General features: G+C 43.1%; 1 protein-coding gene across 1 annotated transcript in view; it reads right to left on the bottom strand.

Moving 5' to 3' along the window:
• Positions 1-16,187, bottom strand: part of STAB1 (stabilin 1) — a 426,801-nt gene that overhangs the window by 100,910 nt on the left and 309,704 nt on the right. The window contains exon 55 of the mRNA XM_063426973.1: positions 9,627-9,798. Coding sequence (XP_063283043.1) covers positions 9,627-9,798 — 172 coding nt within the window. The remainder of the gene's footprint in view (positions 1-9,626; positions 9,799-16,187) is intronic.

Raw genomic sequence — 16,187 nt, 5'->3', positions numbered from 1 at the left:
TGTCACTACCCCCTAACCCCTGTCACTACCCCCTTAACCCCTGTCACTACCCCTCTAACCCCTTTCACTACCCCTCTAACCCCTGTCACTACCCCTCTACCTCCCTAACCCCTGTCACTACCCCCCTAACCCCTGTCACTACCCCCTAACCCCTGTCACTACCCCCTAACCCCTGTCACTACCCCCCTAACCCCTGTCACTACCCCCCTAACCCCTGTCACTACCCCCCTAACTCCTGTCACTAACCCCCTAACCCCTGTCACTACCCCCCTAACCCCTGTCACTACCCCCTAACCCCCATCACTACCCCCTAACCCCCGTCACTACCCCCTAACCCCATCACTACCCCCTCTACCCCCTGTCACTACCCCCCTTAACCCCTGTCACACCACTCTACCCCCCTAACCCCTGTCACTGCCCCTTTACCCCCCTAACCCATGTCACTGCCTCTCCAACCCCCTTAACCCCTTTACCCCCCTAACCCATGTCACTGCCTCTCCAACCCCCTTAACCCCTGTTACTGCCCATCCACTCCCCCACCCCCTGTCACTGCCCCTCTACCCCAACCCCTGTCATTACCCCTCTATCCCCTTAACCCGTCACTACCCCTCTACCACCCCTAACCCCTGTTACTAACCGTCTACCCCCGCTACCTCCTGTCACTGCCCCTCCACCCCCCCACCTCCTGTCCCTCTACCCCCCCAACCCCTGTTGCTGCCCCTCCACCCTCCTAACCCCTGTCGCCCACACAGTGCACCCCTCACAATCATCCACACTGTACCCCACACACACTGAATCCCTCACAATTACACAAACTGTACCCCTTACAATTACATACACTGTACCCCTCACAATCACACACACTGCACCCTTCACAATTACACCACACTGTACCCCTCGCAATCACACACACTGCACCCCTTACACGCTGCACCGCTCACAATCACACACACTGCACAGCTCAGCTCACAATCATACATACACTGCACCTACGTATACTTGTATTTGTGTGTGTGTATGTATATATATATATATATATATATATATATATATATAATGTATATGTGTGTATATAAAAATACATATACACGCGGCGTGTGTGTTTGTGCTTTAGGGTGCACACCCTAATGCAACAGGCTGCGCACGCCTATGGGTGTACTAGCAAAACCATTAACGGATTTATTTAACCAATCATTGATAACAGGAGTAGTCCCAGAAAATTGTAAATTAGCGAATGTTGTGCCCATTCACAAGAAAGGTAGTAGGGAGGAGTCGGGCAACTATAGGCCAGTAAGCCTTACTTCAGTAGTGGGGAAAGTGATGGAAACCATGTTAAAGGAAAGGATTGTTGAACATCTAAAATCACATGGATTTCAAGATCAGAGACAAAATGGGTTTTCTTCAGGGAGATCATGCCAAACTAATCTTATTGATTTTTTTGATTGGGTAACTAAAATAATAGATCAGGGTGGTGCAGTTGACATTGCTTACCTAGATTTCAGTAAAGCTTTTGACACCGTCGCACATAGAATGCTTATCAATAAACTGCAATCTTTAAGTTTGTATTCCAATATTGTTAAATGGGTTAGGCAGTGGCTGAGTGACAGGCTACAGAGAGTTGTAGTCAATGGAGTATATTCGAAGCAAGGTCTATATACCAGCGGGGTACCTTAGGGATCTGTACTAGGACAAGGACAAGGGCAAAGCAAACAAGGCATTTGCCTTGGGCGGCAATTTCCAAAACGCAGAGTGGCTAGGTGGATTTAAACAAACAAACAAAAAAAGTAATCGGTTAATGTTTGGGGAGGGGAGGGGGGCTGTCAATGTGTGTATGTCTGAGTGATTGTGTGTGTCTTGCTGTCAGTGTGTATGGCTGTCATTGTGTATGTGAGTGATTGTGGATGTATGTCTGTCAGAGTGTATCTGAGTGATTGTGTGTGTCTGGCTGTCAGTGTGTGTATGTCATTGTGTGTACGTGAGTGATTGTGTGTGTATGTCTATCAGTGTCTCTGTCACTGTGTGGCTGTCTGTCATTGAGTGAGAGTGTGTGTGTCTGCAGGGAAGTGTCTTCCGCGAGGCAAACAAGGCATTTGCCTTGGGCGAGACTTTGCAGGGGCGCCAAAAAATGCCGGACCCCAAATGCCCAGGCAGATCCCTTGCTTGCCTCGCGTCCTGGGGGGCTCAAGAGCTGGCCGGCTGGCCACTTTTGAGCCCCCCCCCCAATGTGGACAGCGGGCAGCGGGCAGAGAGGGAGCATACTTACCTGAGCACTTCCTGCTCAGCTCCCTCGGCGCCGCTAAATTAAGCCAGGAGCCGGAATATGATGACAGACCGGCTCCCGGCATCACTAAACGCCGCCAACTCAGCCTGTGTGCCCCCTGCCTGCCCGACCAGCAGCACCACTGGACAGCTAAGCAATTCACTCCAGCTCTCCCAGGGAAGCTGGGTGCATTTAAAATAAAATAAAAATAATAATTTGTAAGTGTTGGGAGAAATGTGTATGTGTCTGTAAGTGTGTGTGTGTGTGTATGTATCTGTAAGTGTGTATGTGTGTCTGTGAGTGAATGTGTGTGTGTGTGTGGGTCAGTGAGTGCGCGCATCTGTCAGTGTGTGTGCATCTGTCAGTGTGTGTCCAAGTAATAGTGTGTGTGTGTATGTCATTGTTTGTCAGTGTATATGAGAGTGTGTGTCTGTCAATGAGTGTATGCGTCTGTCAGTGAGTGAGCATCTGTCAAAGGGGTGGTGAACATTTAAATTGGGGGGGAGGATGCCCAAGCACCGTCCTGCCTGGGGCAGCCCAAATCCTAAATACAGCACTGACTAGGACCCATTTTCTTTAATATTTTTATTAGTGATATTACCGAAGGTCTTGACGGTAAGGTATGTCTTTTTGCTGATGTTACAAAAATATGTAAGAGGGTTGATGTTCCAGGAGGGATAAGCCAAATGGCAAATTATTTAGGTAAACTAGAAAAATGGTGAGAGCTGTGGCCACTGACATTTAATGTGGATAAGTGCAAGAGAATGCATCTTGGGCGTAAAAACCCAAGGGCAGAGCATAGAATATTTGGTAAAGTCCTAACCTTAACATCCGAGGAAAGGAATTGAGGGGTAATAATTTCAGATGACTTAAAAGTAGGAAGACAATGTAATAGAGCAGCAGGAAATGCTAGCAAAATGCTTGGTTGTATAGGGAGAGGTATTAGCAGTAGAAAGAGGGAAGTGCTCATGCCATTGTACAGAACACTGGTGAGAACTCACTTGGAGTATTGTATGCAGTACTGGAGACAGGGGCGTTTTAGCCGCATGGCAAACAAGGCATTTGCCTTGGGCGGCATTTTCCAGGGGGCGGCAAAAAACGCCGCCCCCAAATGCCCAGGGCAAGTGCCTTGTTAGCCTTGCGGCTAACTGGGCTGCCGGTCGGGCTGATGGGCTGGTCGGGCGGCTGGCGAGGGAGCTCTTCCTCTGAGCTCTCTGCTCAGCTCCCTCGCGCGCCGCAGAGTGAGGCTGGGAGCCGGAATATGACGTCATATTCCGGCTCCCAGCCTCACTCTGCGGCGCGCGAGGGAGCTGAGCAGAGAGCTCAGAGGAAGAGCTCCCTCGCCAGCCGCCCGCCCAGCAACCAGCCCAGCAGCCCGACCGGCAGCCCCACTAGACCCCAGGGAGATAGAGAAACCCCCCCCCAGCATTCCCAAAGGTAAGGAGGCTGGGGGGTAGGTTAAATTAATTATATATATTATATATATTATATATATTTATTATATATTATATTATATATATTATTATATTATATATATTATTATATTATTATATTATATATATTGAATTATATATTATTATATTATTATATTATATATATTATATTACATTATATTATATATTTTATTATATATTATATTATAATATATTATATATCAGAGAGTGTGTGTGTCTGACAGTGAGTGTGTGTGTCTGTTAGTGAGGTGTGTGTCTGTTAGTGAGTGTGTGTGTGTGTGTGTCTGCTAGTGAGTGTGTGTGTCTGCTAGTGAGTGTGTGTGTCTGACTGTGTGTGTGTGTCTGTTAGCTAGTGTATGCGTATCTGTCAGTGAATTTGTGTGTGTGTGTGTGTATTTAGAAGGCGGGACGGGGGGGGAAGGGTTGGGTGGGGGTGTCGCGGGGGGGGGGGGAGGTGGGAGAGGGGCGCCTGAGTTTTGTCCTGCCTAGGGCAGCACAAAACCAGGATACACCACTGACTGGAGACCATATCTCCAGAAGGATATTAATACTTTGGAGAAAGTTCAGAGAACGGCTACTAAACTGGTTCATGGATTGCAGGATAAAACTTACCAGGAAAGGTTAAAGGAACTTAACATGTATAGCTTGGAGGAAAGACGAGACAGGGGGGATATGTCAAAAACATTTAAATACATAAAGGGAATCAACACAGTAAAGAAGGAGACTATATTTAAAAGAAGAAAAACTACCACAACAAGAGTACATAGTCTTAAATTAGAGGGGCAAAGGTTGAAAAATAATATCAGGAAGTATTACTTTACTGAGAGGGTAGTGGGTGCATAGAATAGCCTTCCAGCTAAGGTGGTAGAGATTAACACAGTGAAGGAATTAAGCATGCATAGGATAGGCATAAGGCTATCCTAGACTTAAGATACGGCCAGGGACTAATGAAAGTATTTAAAAAATAGGGCAGACTAAATGGGTTATTTGCCGTCACATTCTATATTTCTATGTTTCATTAACAAATTTGTTATAATCACAGGCTATAGTCCCCATGCTCTCCCATAATGGATTAGCCCAAGCTAGAGCTTTACCAGATAGTTGATTAATTAGGTACCCAATTTTAGCTCTATTAGATGGAAAAGCAGGAAATGCTTAAAAGTGATACTTATGGACGGGGCACTATGAACACCAAACAAACACTTGAGCAAACTGATCTATGTAATGATCAAGTTCCTCTACCATTGCCTCACAATTCAACATTTGTTGACTTAAGCCTGCAGGGTCCATGGCCCTATTATAATGCCAGGATAGACAAATGCCCAACGCGCAGAACTTAAAGGACCACTTTAGTGCCAGGAAAACAAACTATTTTTCCTGGCACTATAGCGTCTTTAGGTCCCCCCACCCTCAGGGTCCCACTCCTGCCAGGCTGAAGTGGCAGGAAGGGGTTAATCACTTACCTTTCTCCAGCGCCAGGCTGCCTCGGCGCTGGGGAAATCTCTTCCCTCTTCCAACGTCAGCGCTGAAAGTGCATGCGCGGCAAGAGCCGTGTGCGAATTCAATCATTCCATAGGAAAGCATTACTCAATGCTTTCCTATGGACGTCAGCGTCTTCTCACTGTGATTTTCACAGTGAGAAGCGCAGAAGCGCCTCTAGCGGCTGGATTAACCCTAATGTAAACATATCAGTTTCTCTGAAACTGCTATGTTTACAGCTGCAGGGTTAACCCTAGATGGACCTGGCATCCAGACCACTTCATTGAGCTGAAGTGGTCTGGGTGCCTATAGTGGTGCTTTAAGTTAACTAGATAAAATATAATTATAAACTCTAAAACAAATTAGTGAACCTTAGAATGGCAAGATTTAACGTAAATGAATAGTAAAGAACAAGCCAAGTTCAGGGAAACAGAGGGTAAGTAAATGGTTAGCAAGCCAAAGATCAAGGAATTCAGAACAGTCAAAGTACAAGCCGGGGTCAAAATACACTAGAATCAATACAAATAATGCACTCTCAGATATCCATATAGGAAACCACGATAGTGCCCTGAAAATGAGCTATTTTAAATAGCCTACAAAGGACTCTGATTAGCCCATAGGATTACATGATGCTCGAACATGCATGTGTCATCATTCACAACCTGAAATAGGGGCTGAGAAGATGGAGCCTTAAAAGGCTCCAATGTGTAGCAGCCTGCACTGATAGAACTATCAGAAGCTGTCGCCACAGAGGTGCATGCAAGGACATTTTTGGGAGCGCGCCCGGTGGGTGCCGTCACGGCCCAATAATATGCACCCACAAGGAGCCTAGTGCAGAAATATCCATATCACTGTTCTCAATCTTTCAGGATTCTTTTCTTTCAGGAAACATAATAGAGGACTGCTGAAAAGCAGATGTTTATATTTAGGGGTTCAAAAGTTCAAGCCAGAAACTACAGAAACATTATTTGCAGGGCTGTTAAGGGATAATATTCAAGAATTAATTTTGAATAATATCATTAGCAGGAATCAACATGGTTTTATGAAAGACAGATCATGCCAAACTAAGTTAATTGTATTCTATGAAGATGTTAGTAGAAATATAGATCAGAACGATCCAGTGGATTTGATTTACTTGAATTTTGCAAATTTTGCGATACAGTTTAATTTTTTTTATTCCATAAAACAAAAGAGACAGGTTACACAATATGTATACCAATATGACTTTCCACAATATTTTAGAATTATTGTGTACACACAAAGTGTAGAGTGAAATATCTACAATAAATATTGTAACATAACTCGTGCAGTAGAATATTTGATATTGATATTGATTCTTCTTCTTCTTCTTATTATTATTATTATTATAATAAGACAGAATTATTCTTTATAATTCTTAAAGGAAAACTCCAGTGCCAGGAAAACAATCTGTTTTCCTGGCACTGGAGGTACCCTCTCCCTCCCACCCACCAATCCCAGGTTACTGAAGGGTGAAAACCCCTTCAGTCACTTATCTGAGGCAGCGACGATGTCCCTCATCGCTGTCTCCTCCTCCGCGCCGCTCCTCCTACTGTCTCCGTCGGCCGGTGGGCGAGACTGATCCCGCCCACCGGCCCGAGGACCTAATGCGCATGTGCGGCAATGCCGCGCATGCGCATTAGCGCTCCCCATAGGAAAGCATTGAAAAAGATTTTCAATGCTTTCCTATGAGGAAATGAGCGACACTGGAGATCCTCACATAGCGTGAGGACGTCCAGCGACGCTCTAGCACAGATAATCTGTGCTATGAAGGAGGAAGTGCCCTCTAGTGGCTGTCTACTAGACAGCCACTAGAGGTGGAGTTAACCCTGCAAGGTAATTATTGCAGTTTTTAAAAAACTGCAATAATTACACTTGCAGGGTTAAGAGTAGTGGGAGTTGGCACCCAGACCACTCCAATGAGCAGAAATGGTCTGGGTGCCTGGAGTGTCCCTTTCAGCTCCCAGAAAAGAAGGCTTAAAACCTTAATGTTACAAACATCTTAAGTGAATTTCACATAGTAAAGTTATAACTTATATATCAAAAAATAAATAAATTCATAAATAAAAAGGAGACAAGCGCTTGGAGGGAGAGATGAATTGATCTTGCACCTTCTCCCTTCTACAAATTGGGAAGAAGGGGGTCATGTTTTTATATGGAATGAGACTATGTGGTTATGGGTTATTTACCAACTTACTTATCCCAGGGTTTATAGGGTTTGTGAGATTTAGCCCTGAGGTATATCCTTGCAGTATTTATACCACACCGACCAAGTTTTTCTATAAGGTAAGATCCTGACATAATGAACTGAACATGGAGTCTGCAGAGATATACAAGCTGCACATCTCCATTGCTCAGCAAGTGACCAACCTGCTCCAGACTGTTCAGGAGGTACAGAAGGATGTATTGGCATTTAAAGGAACAGTACACCCAACCCTGGAACCTGCATACCCAGAACCCTTTGTAATAATGCCTGACAGGTTTGACGGTTCCCGTTCCTCTTTCGCTACGTTCAAGATGGATTGCGAACTCCTGTTTGCTTTAAAACCAAGGACCTACGTCAACGACTTTGTCAAAGTCTGCTCTGCTAATAATCTGCTTTCCGGACGGCTGAAGGCGTGGGCATACCAGCAGCTGCAGGAGAAAAGTTCTGTATTGGACGACTGGGAGTCATTTATAACTGCGATGGACTCTCAGTGCCTTACCTCCAAGAAAGCTACTCTCAAGCCTACTCCAGGTTCCCGCAGATCTCGGGTACCTAGAGAAAAAGATGACTCCATCCTGTTCCAGTACAAGCCCACCTTCAGCGACCGGCCTTGTCACCCTGAGTGTACCCAAGTAAGCCGTGAAACTCCAGGGGACAGTGAGGAACCCATGGAGATTGGATTCATCTGAACTAGGTTGCCTCCTAAAGAAAGAGACTGTAGGAGAGTCCATGGCCTGTGTTTTTATTGTGGAGAAAGAGGGCACATAATCTCTCTCTGCCCAACTCGTCCACCTAGGCCGAAAGCTCTTCTATTGGGTACCTTACGGACCCGTCCTGTCATCCCGGCAACACAGCCTGGAAACTGCCAAGGTTGCTGCCAGCCCTGTCCACGTTCCATAACACAAAAGGGTACCCAGACTATGGTAAAAAACAAACCCAGTACTCCTGAGAAGTCTACACCTTCTGTTCCTGAGACATCGGCACCTCATCCTGTAAATACTTCTATGGATACCATCATTACTTCCTGCCAGAACAAAGAAGACCTACTTTCAGATTGTGCCTTTGCTTCTAATGGTACTATAGTCCATAATAAACATTTACTACAGTTTGAGAAGGCATTGCAAGCCATGAATTCAGCTCCTGCTGAGGTATGTGAAGTACTTACCACCTGCATCAAATACCTTGACTGCTCTCCAGCTGTACCAGAAGCTGATACTATGGAGCACCTTTCATGCACAGCACCCGTGCACAGTCCTGGTGGTTTATAACCTTGGACTGTGCATATCTGCAAGGGTGAGCACAAATCTCTGCCTACTGGATTCCCACCTCAGTTAAGACCTTGACAGTCACCACCCGATCTTGCTTTGACATATCCAGATTGATCATTAAGGATTAAAGAAGGAATAACCTGACCAAGTCTGTCTGTTAAAAAATTTGAGAACATTTTTATATTTAGATTTATCAAAGAGATCGGGCGGTAGTTGCTTATAAAATTAGGGTCCTTTCTAGGATTTAGAATGGGAGAGATTGTAGCATCCAGTAAGTCAAACAACAATTTCTTAGATTGGGTTAGTTCACTAAAAAGTTCACATAATATTGGAGTAATAATTCATTTTGAAGGATTTATAAAAAATAGAGGTATATCCATCAGGGCTGGGAGACTTGCCATTCTTAAGGTTCATAATTACTTTTTTTATTACTTTAGTGGTTATAGGTTTATTTAGTTATATAGGTTTTTCAGGTTTAATATAAGGAAGATTGAGTTTAGCAAAAAATTATTTGAGTTCTGGTTGTGTAAATTTAGCTGTTGGAAGATTATATAATGAAGTGGACGCCAATTGCGGCCATGTGACCGCTCTTTCAGAGCGATCACATGGCCTGCAGGGGCCTAATTTGCCGAGGGGGGGACTGTCTAGGCTGTCAGGCAGTTCCCCCAGACCGGGAGCAACACCAATCGACAACTGGGGAACGGCGGCGATCGGGTAAGTACCAAGGAATACCGCAGACGTACTAGGTACGTACCTAGTTTTTGTTGGACGTACCTAGTACGTCCGCGGTCCTTAAGGGGTTCATATAGAAAACATAGAGTAGTTGTAAATAGAAAAAAATAGGTTTAAAAATGAGAGAAATGTCTATTGCCTTTGTGTAAATAACTATTTACTGTTTAGAGCACTGTGCAGGTATAAATATGGAGCTTTACACTTCTCACCATGGCAGTCCTTTCCATAATGGTTTTTGCAGCACTTTGGTTTCCAAGTAACTGAGTAACAGGTCCGTTTGCAATACGTTGGCCTATAATATCTATTAGTCGAATAAGGGCGTCTAAATCTTGGTGTATAACGTCTGCGATTAAATGCAGGAACACAGACTTCAGTTTTCCCCTGCAAGAAAAACAAAACAAAAAAAACAGCCTGCATGTGAAAGCTTTGTTTATTATCCTCTCAAAATTACATGTATATTTATCTAGCCTACATATATAAAAAAACAAAGCAACATCACTATAAAAAGGAAAATGTATTCCTACTTACCATACTTTTCATTTTCTGGTCATAGGCCCTAGCAGCACAACACTAGGTAGCTTCTCCCTGTCCCTAATTAGAGAGGAACCTAATTAAAAGAAAAGGTATAAGTAACCCCTCCTATCCGCAGTCATTTTTCCAGCAATATCCCAGGGTGGGATATTTGTACTGCCATGGCCTATGACCAGAAAATAAATTTAGGGTAATAAGGAATACATTTTCCTTTTTCCTGGTCATATCCATGGCAGCACAAAAATGGTAATGCCCAAGCAATAACCAATGGGGAAAAAAAAAATACACAAGGCTTCTAAATTATGAATGCAAAGTGATGACACACACACATTATAAGGCGATTGGAAATTAAAAACTGATAGATTCCAAGAAATAGAAATAGATCCCAAGACATCTATCTAGGACAAGAGGGGAAAGTCATCATTCCAATCAATAGGCTTTTAGAGCTGGAAGAAACATTTGATGATTTTTCTATTTTGTTAAAAACAGCAAAGTGTTCAATGCAAAGTAGTGCTTGAAGATCCGATATCCTTCTGCCCAATGTTAATGTCACCGATTGAGCTAACCTAATATTAAGCAAATTAAAAGAGCTGGAGTTTCATGGTTAAAAAAGGAGTGAAGATTTCTGAGCCCTTAAAAACTAGGGAAGCAATGGTTAACTGAGGCAACATATATTTAGATACCTCCATATCAAAGTCCCTTTACGAAAAGAGAGATCAGAGAGAGTGCTGAAACATGTACCTCTGAGGTGATGTGGCTAAGTCCTAGATGAGTCCTGGATTTAACTCTATAACATCATCGGTAGAAGGTATTGTAATGATCACCTGGTTAGAAATAGACCAGGAAGAAAGGCATCCCAACTCTTTAAAGTTAACCAAGGATATAGGTTTCCCTGGCCTTCAGAATGGTATCAATTACTGCAGCCAAGAAACCCTTGTACTTAAGCCCTTCTTTTAATATCCAAACCTTCAGAATGAGGAAAGTAGCACTGGGACGGACGGAGGAGGGAAGAATGTTTTTGGGAGATTCCATGGAGAAGAAGAAGATAAGCAGAAGTGGAAACCATGGACTGGGTACCAATATGGAACTGTCAGGATAATTAATATTGGCTCTTGCAACCTACGCAGAAGAGGTGTTGGATGTTAAGGATGTCCCTTTCCTGAACGTATTTAATTTTGGAGAAAGTTCCTCAGCTCCAGTAGATGGGGTTCATAGTTATCACTGTCCAAATGATTTCTATAGGATAGTTAACCTCCTCCTTTGTGCCCATCTTATTAGACCTATGGGTGGAGGACCTGGATCAAAACTCTCTATGCTGATGTAATATGACAGTTAACATCCTTTACTTACTTGATACTGCACTTTCTGAAGAGAGCTATACCATGCCTTGGACTGTGTCAAACTGTATTCCCAGCTATATCTTGAACTTGGAGGGAGCAATATGACTTCAGCACCATGAAGATGTAAAAATAAAAGTCTTCTTCCACTGCAATTTGAGAAATCTCTGGTTTTGTTGGACAATGGGTACATGGAAATAAGCACCCTGCAAATCTATAGACATTGTCCAATGTGTTAAGAATACTGTCTTTATGATGAATGTTCAAGAGACCTGTAAACTTACGTAGATCAAGAATAGATCTACATCCTCCTGTTAGAAATAGAATCTTTGTATTCTAGCTGTTTTAGAATGTCTCACAATAGGTTCCTCTAATTTAAGAGAAGCCATGAAATTCACAAAGCATCTCTATTTTCCTCTTCTCTTCCTCTGGCAGAAGTATAACCCCTTCTCAAAGTTGAGATCTACTATACTCTCTTCCTGGTGTGAAATACCTGGGTCCTGGAAGGAATGGAATAAGAGTCCTTGGATTGAAAGAGTCTCCTGAAACTTAGGTCTTGAAGTACACAAGCTTTCTGCCTTCTGTCGTTCTCTTGATCCAGTCATCTAGGACAGGGCTTGACAACTTTGCTTAGAATCTAGGAGCCAGCTAAAAAAAGTTAGGAGCCATTTTTTTTCAACAACAAAAATACAATTCTTCAAGGGACACTATAGTCACCAGAACCATTGTAGCTTAATGTAATGGCTCTGGTGTCTATAGCCTGTTCCTGCAGGCCTTTCAATGTAAGCACTGCCTTTTCAGAGAAATTTGCAATGTACAGCACCTTCATTCAGCGTCTCCACACTTTGCATGGAGGTGTTGAACGTTCCCCATAGGGATGCATTAATTTAATGCCTCTCTATAAGGAGTTGCTGACTGGTGTAGCATTTTGCCGCACATGTTCAATAGCTTCCCAATGCTTTCCTATAGGAAAGCATTGTATTGGTAGAGGTCATCAAGAATGATAATCTCAGCTATGGAGGCGTGCCAGCCATGGCGAGATTGGCACACCATTGGGAAAAAGGTAAGTAAAAACACCATTCCCATGCGATCGGAGGGGAGCTGGTGACCTAAACATACTCACTCACAGGCAGATACACACATAAACAGACTGACACACAAACAAACACACACACATACATATGTACACACACTCACAGACAGACAGACAGACAAACAGACACACACATTCTCTCACACACTTACAAAGTATTTTTTTATTAATATTATTTGATACACTAAAATAAATACACACACACACACACACACACACACAAAGATTTATAGATACACACAGACAAATACACATACAGTCATACACACATGACAGATATACACACACACACATAAAAAAATAAATACATATTTTAGCCACCCTCCTGTTTCCTACTTTGTGGGTGAAGGAAGATGGCTTTCCTGGGGTTGAATCGGACTGGGCAGCAGCAGGTTACAGTGGGGCTGGATGCAGCTTATGGGAGCAGGCTGCCACTGGTCCAGACTCTCCCTTCTGTCTATATCCCTGTGCAGCTCTATGCACCGGGAGATAGTGAAGGGAACTGAACTACTTCCTCCGAGTGCTGAACCAGTACAGTGGAATGGGCAGGTGGGTAGCTCGGTGGAATAGGTGGGTGGGCGGCTCTAAGGAATGGGAGTGCGGGCGGCGAGCAGAGACATCTGGTGCCCTGCCTGCTTGTCATTCCCCTGCGGGGCCTCAGCGCCTGGAGGAAGTAGTTTAGTTCCCTTCACTGCCCCTTTACTTCCTACCCGGTGGGCAGAGATCGTGAGACGGGAGGAGGAGGGAATGGGCTGACAAATTCCAGGAGCCAGGACAAAATTGTTAGTCTCCATGGCAACCTGGTCTAGAGGGATGCATCTGTGGACCAGATACTGAGCCAAAGAGCTCGACTAGTAGACACAGAGAGAGTCATATTTCTGGCTAGAGTAACACAACCTATGGAGACTTCTGAGCTGAAGACTATTTCCAGCTTAATAACGTGCTAATTGTCAACAGATAAAAGTAAGATTACCTCCGTAATAAGGTCCTGCAAATTATCCATACCAATCTTAGATTCTTAGAGATTGAGGAAAGCGCTTACAGCAGGATGAAGGGCTGTGACATAGGCTTTAAGAGAGGATCAAGACCATCTATACTCCATGGAGTCTAAGAGAGAACCCACATTGTTTATAGGCTGGGTGAAATGTTCAGCCAGTCTAACTACTGCATCGTCCACTTAGGAGTAGAGTTCCTGGTACTAGCGTCTGAAATCCCAATGAATAAAGATGTAAGATGTTCCCTTGTATTGAAAACTTCTCAGTGTAGAACCATTCCTCCAAAATAAGGATCTTAAAGGTACCGGGAACTGGAAAGATGCTCTGTTCCTTCTGACATCCGAAATAAAGGCTAGAAGTAGAAGGCTCGACCTTAGAAGATTCTTAAAAATATAAGGACCTACGGACTCTGGAAATCAAATGGTCCATTTGAGCTGATTCTGGAGATACTGAAATAGGCTGAATATCAACATCTGAGGATGATACCATATCTCTGAATGTATCCACCTCCAAGGATTTCTCAGTGGATTCATTCTGAGAATTGTCTAGAAGATCCGAGCTTTAATTATTATTATTATTATTATATTATTTATAGAGCGCCGTCAAATTCCGCAGCGCTTTACAATGGGTGGACGAACAGACATGTAGTTGTAACCAGACAAGTTGGACACACAGGAACAGAGGGGTTGAGGGCCCTGCTCAATGAGCTTACATGCTAGAGGGAGTGGGGTAAAATGACACAAAAGGTAATGGCTTCCATGATGTCTTAAAGTACCTCCTGTTTGATATTGTTTGATATTGTTTACTATATGGCACAGGGGTAGATGGGCCTGTAGCCACTTTCAGACAGTCTGTGCAGAGACTTTACTTTTACAAGGCTCTTTTATCATATGCCTCACAAAGGATCCTTTAGGCCGTCTTCCCAGATGATTTTCTTCCCATAGTGCTATCATCACAAAGAATTCCAATTTTTAATAGGCACGGTTTTGTTTGGTAATGACAGAGAAAATAGAATGGCTTGCCTATGTCTCTTAGAGTGTGACCCTTTTCCAGAAGCAGAAGGATCTCAATCCATAGCTGCATAAGATTCCATCCTTAGATAAACAAATCTCTGCTAAAAAAAAAGTAGAGATTGATTGATAGATACAGAAAAAGATGTAATAAAAAAAAAAGAACTTAACAAAAAATGGTCTTCAAAATAAGATGAAAACTGCACACAAATCTACTTAATTAATTTAGGTAAAAACCTGTAAGAAAATGTTTTGCTTTTGGTTCCTAAAACGGGGGAGTCAATAAAACACTGCAACAACCGCAACCAGACTAACATTTCAGAATACGCTTGCGCAAATTGGAAGTTCACGCATGCGTGTAAACTGCATGGCGCGATCATTTGATTTGCGCCAGCACATTCGCGGGGATCGAATGACGAAGGAAAAATTTTAATGGCCGTGAAAGTAAGTATAGAAACTTTCGGAACCTATAATTAAATGGCGAATCGCTGCGAAAACGACCCTAGAGGCACAGATGCCCCGAAATCAGAACACAAAGCTGCGCATAGCCGCGAGTGCACTGAAACAGGTTGAAAGGCTGAGATAGTGGAACAAAGCAGCGAATAGCTGTGAATGCCTATTACCTAGTACAGATGCATAGAAATAAGTTAATACAGCGGCAAATAGCCTCGAATGGCTAAAACCAAATATAGAGACATAGAATAAGACAATAAAAGTGTTGAATAGCAGCGAAGACGTAAGAAAAAGCACAAGGATAAAAAGTCACAGAAGTCTAGAAAAAAGTGGCGAATGGGCGCAAATGCATATTAAAAGACACAGGCCTAGCAATTAGTGAATACAGCATCTATATCGGCAAGCACTGAGACTTAGGAATAAGTGAATCCAGTGGCTATATTAAAAAGTACGGAGGCCTAGGAATAATAACAAAGGTACATTCAGATATTCTCTGATATATTAAATGGCACAACAGAGACCTAGGAATAAAAGGCATGGAGGACTAGAAATAAGATATTAAAAGGCAAATAAGAAAAAGTGAATCCATCTGCTATAGTTAAAGACACTGAGGCCTAGAAATAAGTGAATCCATCAGCTATATTGACTCAGATGTCTAGGAATAGAAAGATTGAGATTAAAATTAGCAGGAAACTCTTATTGTTCAGATAAAACCAATGAAGGGTAGGAGGGGTTTATCCATATATATATATATATATGCCCTGTATGTGCCTGTCCAGCCTACTACCATTTGGTCACTGCAGGAAATTTGGTGATTGCATAATCTTGCTACCCCTAGGGGCACAGCAAGTAAACCCCCAGTCACTAAAGGTGTATCTTCAGGAGATCACATTTGCACAGGGCCGTGCACTAAAGACTTCCCAAGGAAGAGAGGATGAACTCCCTTTAGGTAGAAGGAAACAATCTTCAAGTAAGCCAAAAAGAAAAATGATCTAGTCTTCGAAAGTCTGTCCTAGGGATAGAACAAAAATACTGAGGGTGGGAGGGGTAGGAAGGGTTACTTATACCTTTTGTTTTAATTATATTCCTGTCAAATTAGGGATAGGGAGGAGCTATCCATTGTTGTGCTGCCATTGATATGGCCAGGAAAAAAAATGTAATCCTAGACATGACATACAGTAAAGTAGCTCTATGAATTAGCAAAAGCTGTTGCAGAGTAGCCGACATTGAGAAAAGTTCGAGTTCAACTTTTAACTTTTCAATCTATGTGTTTCTAAAACAGACTGTGTGTCCATCCAAATATATTCCATACCAGATTTAGTTTAAACACATTGGGTGGGTGATTTAGTTG

This window comes from Pelobates fuscus, chromosome 7 (genome assembly GCF_036172605.1).
Source record: "Pelobates fuscus isolate aPelFus1 chromosome 7, aPelFus1.pri, whole genome shotgun sequence".
Classification (NCBI taxonomy): domain Eukaryota; kingdom Metazoa; phylum Chordata; class Amphibia; order Anura; family Pelobatidae; genus Pelobates; species Pelobates fuscus.
Note: the sequence above shows the minus strand (reverse complement) of the source record. Positions and strands in the feature narration are given on the sequence as shown.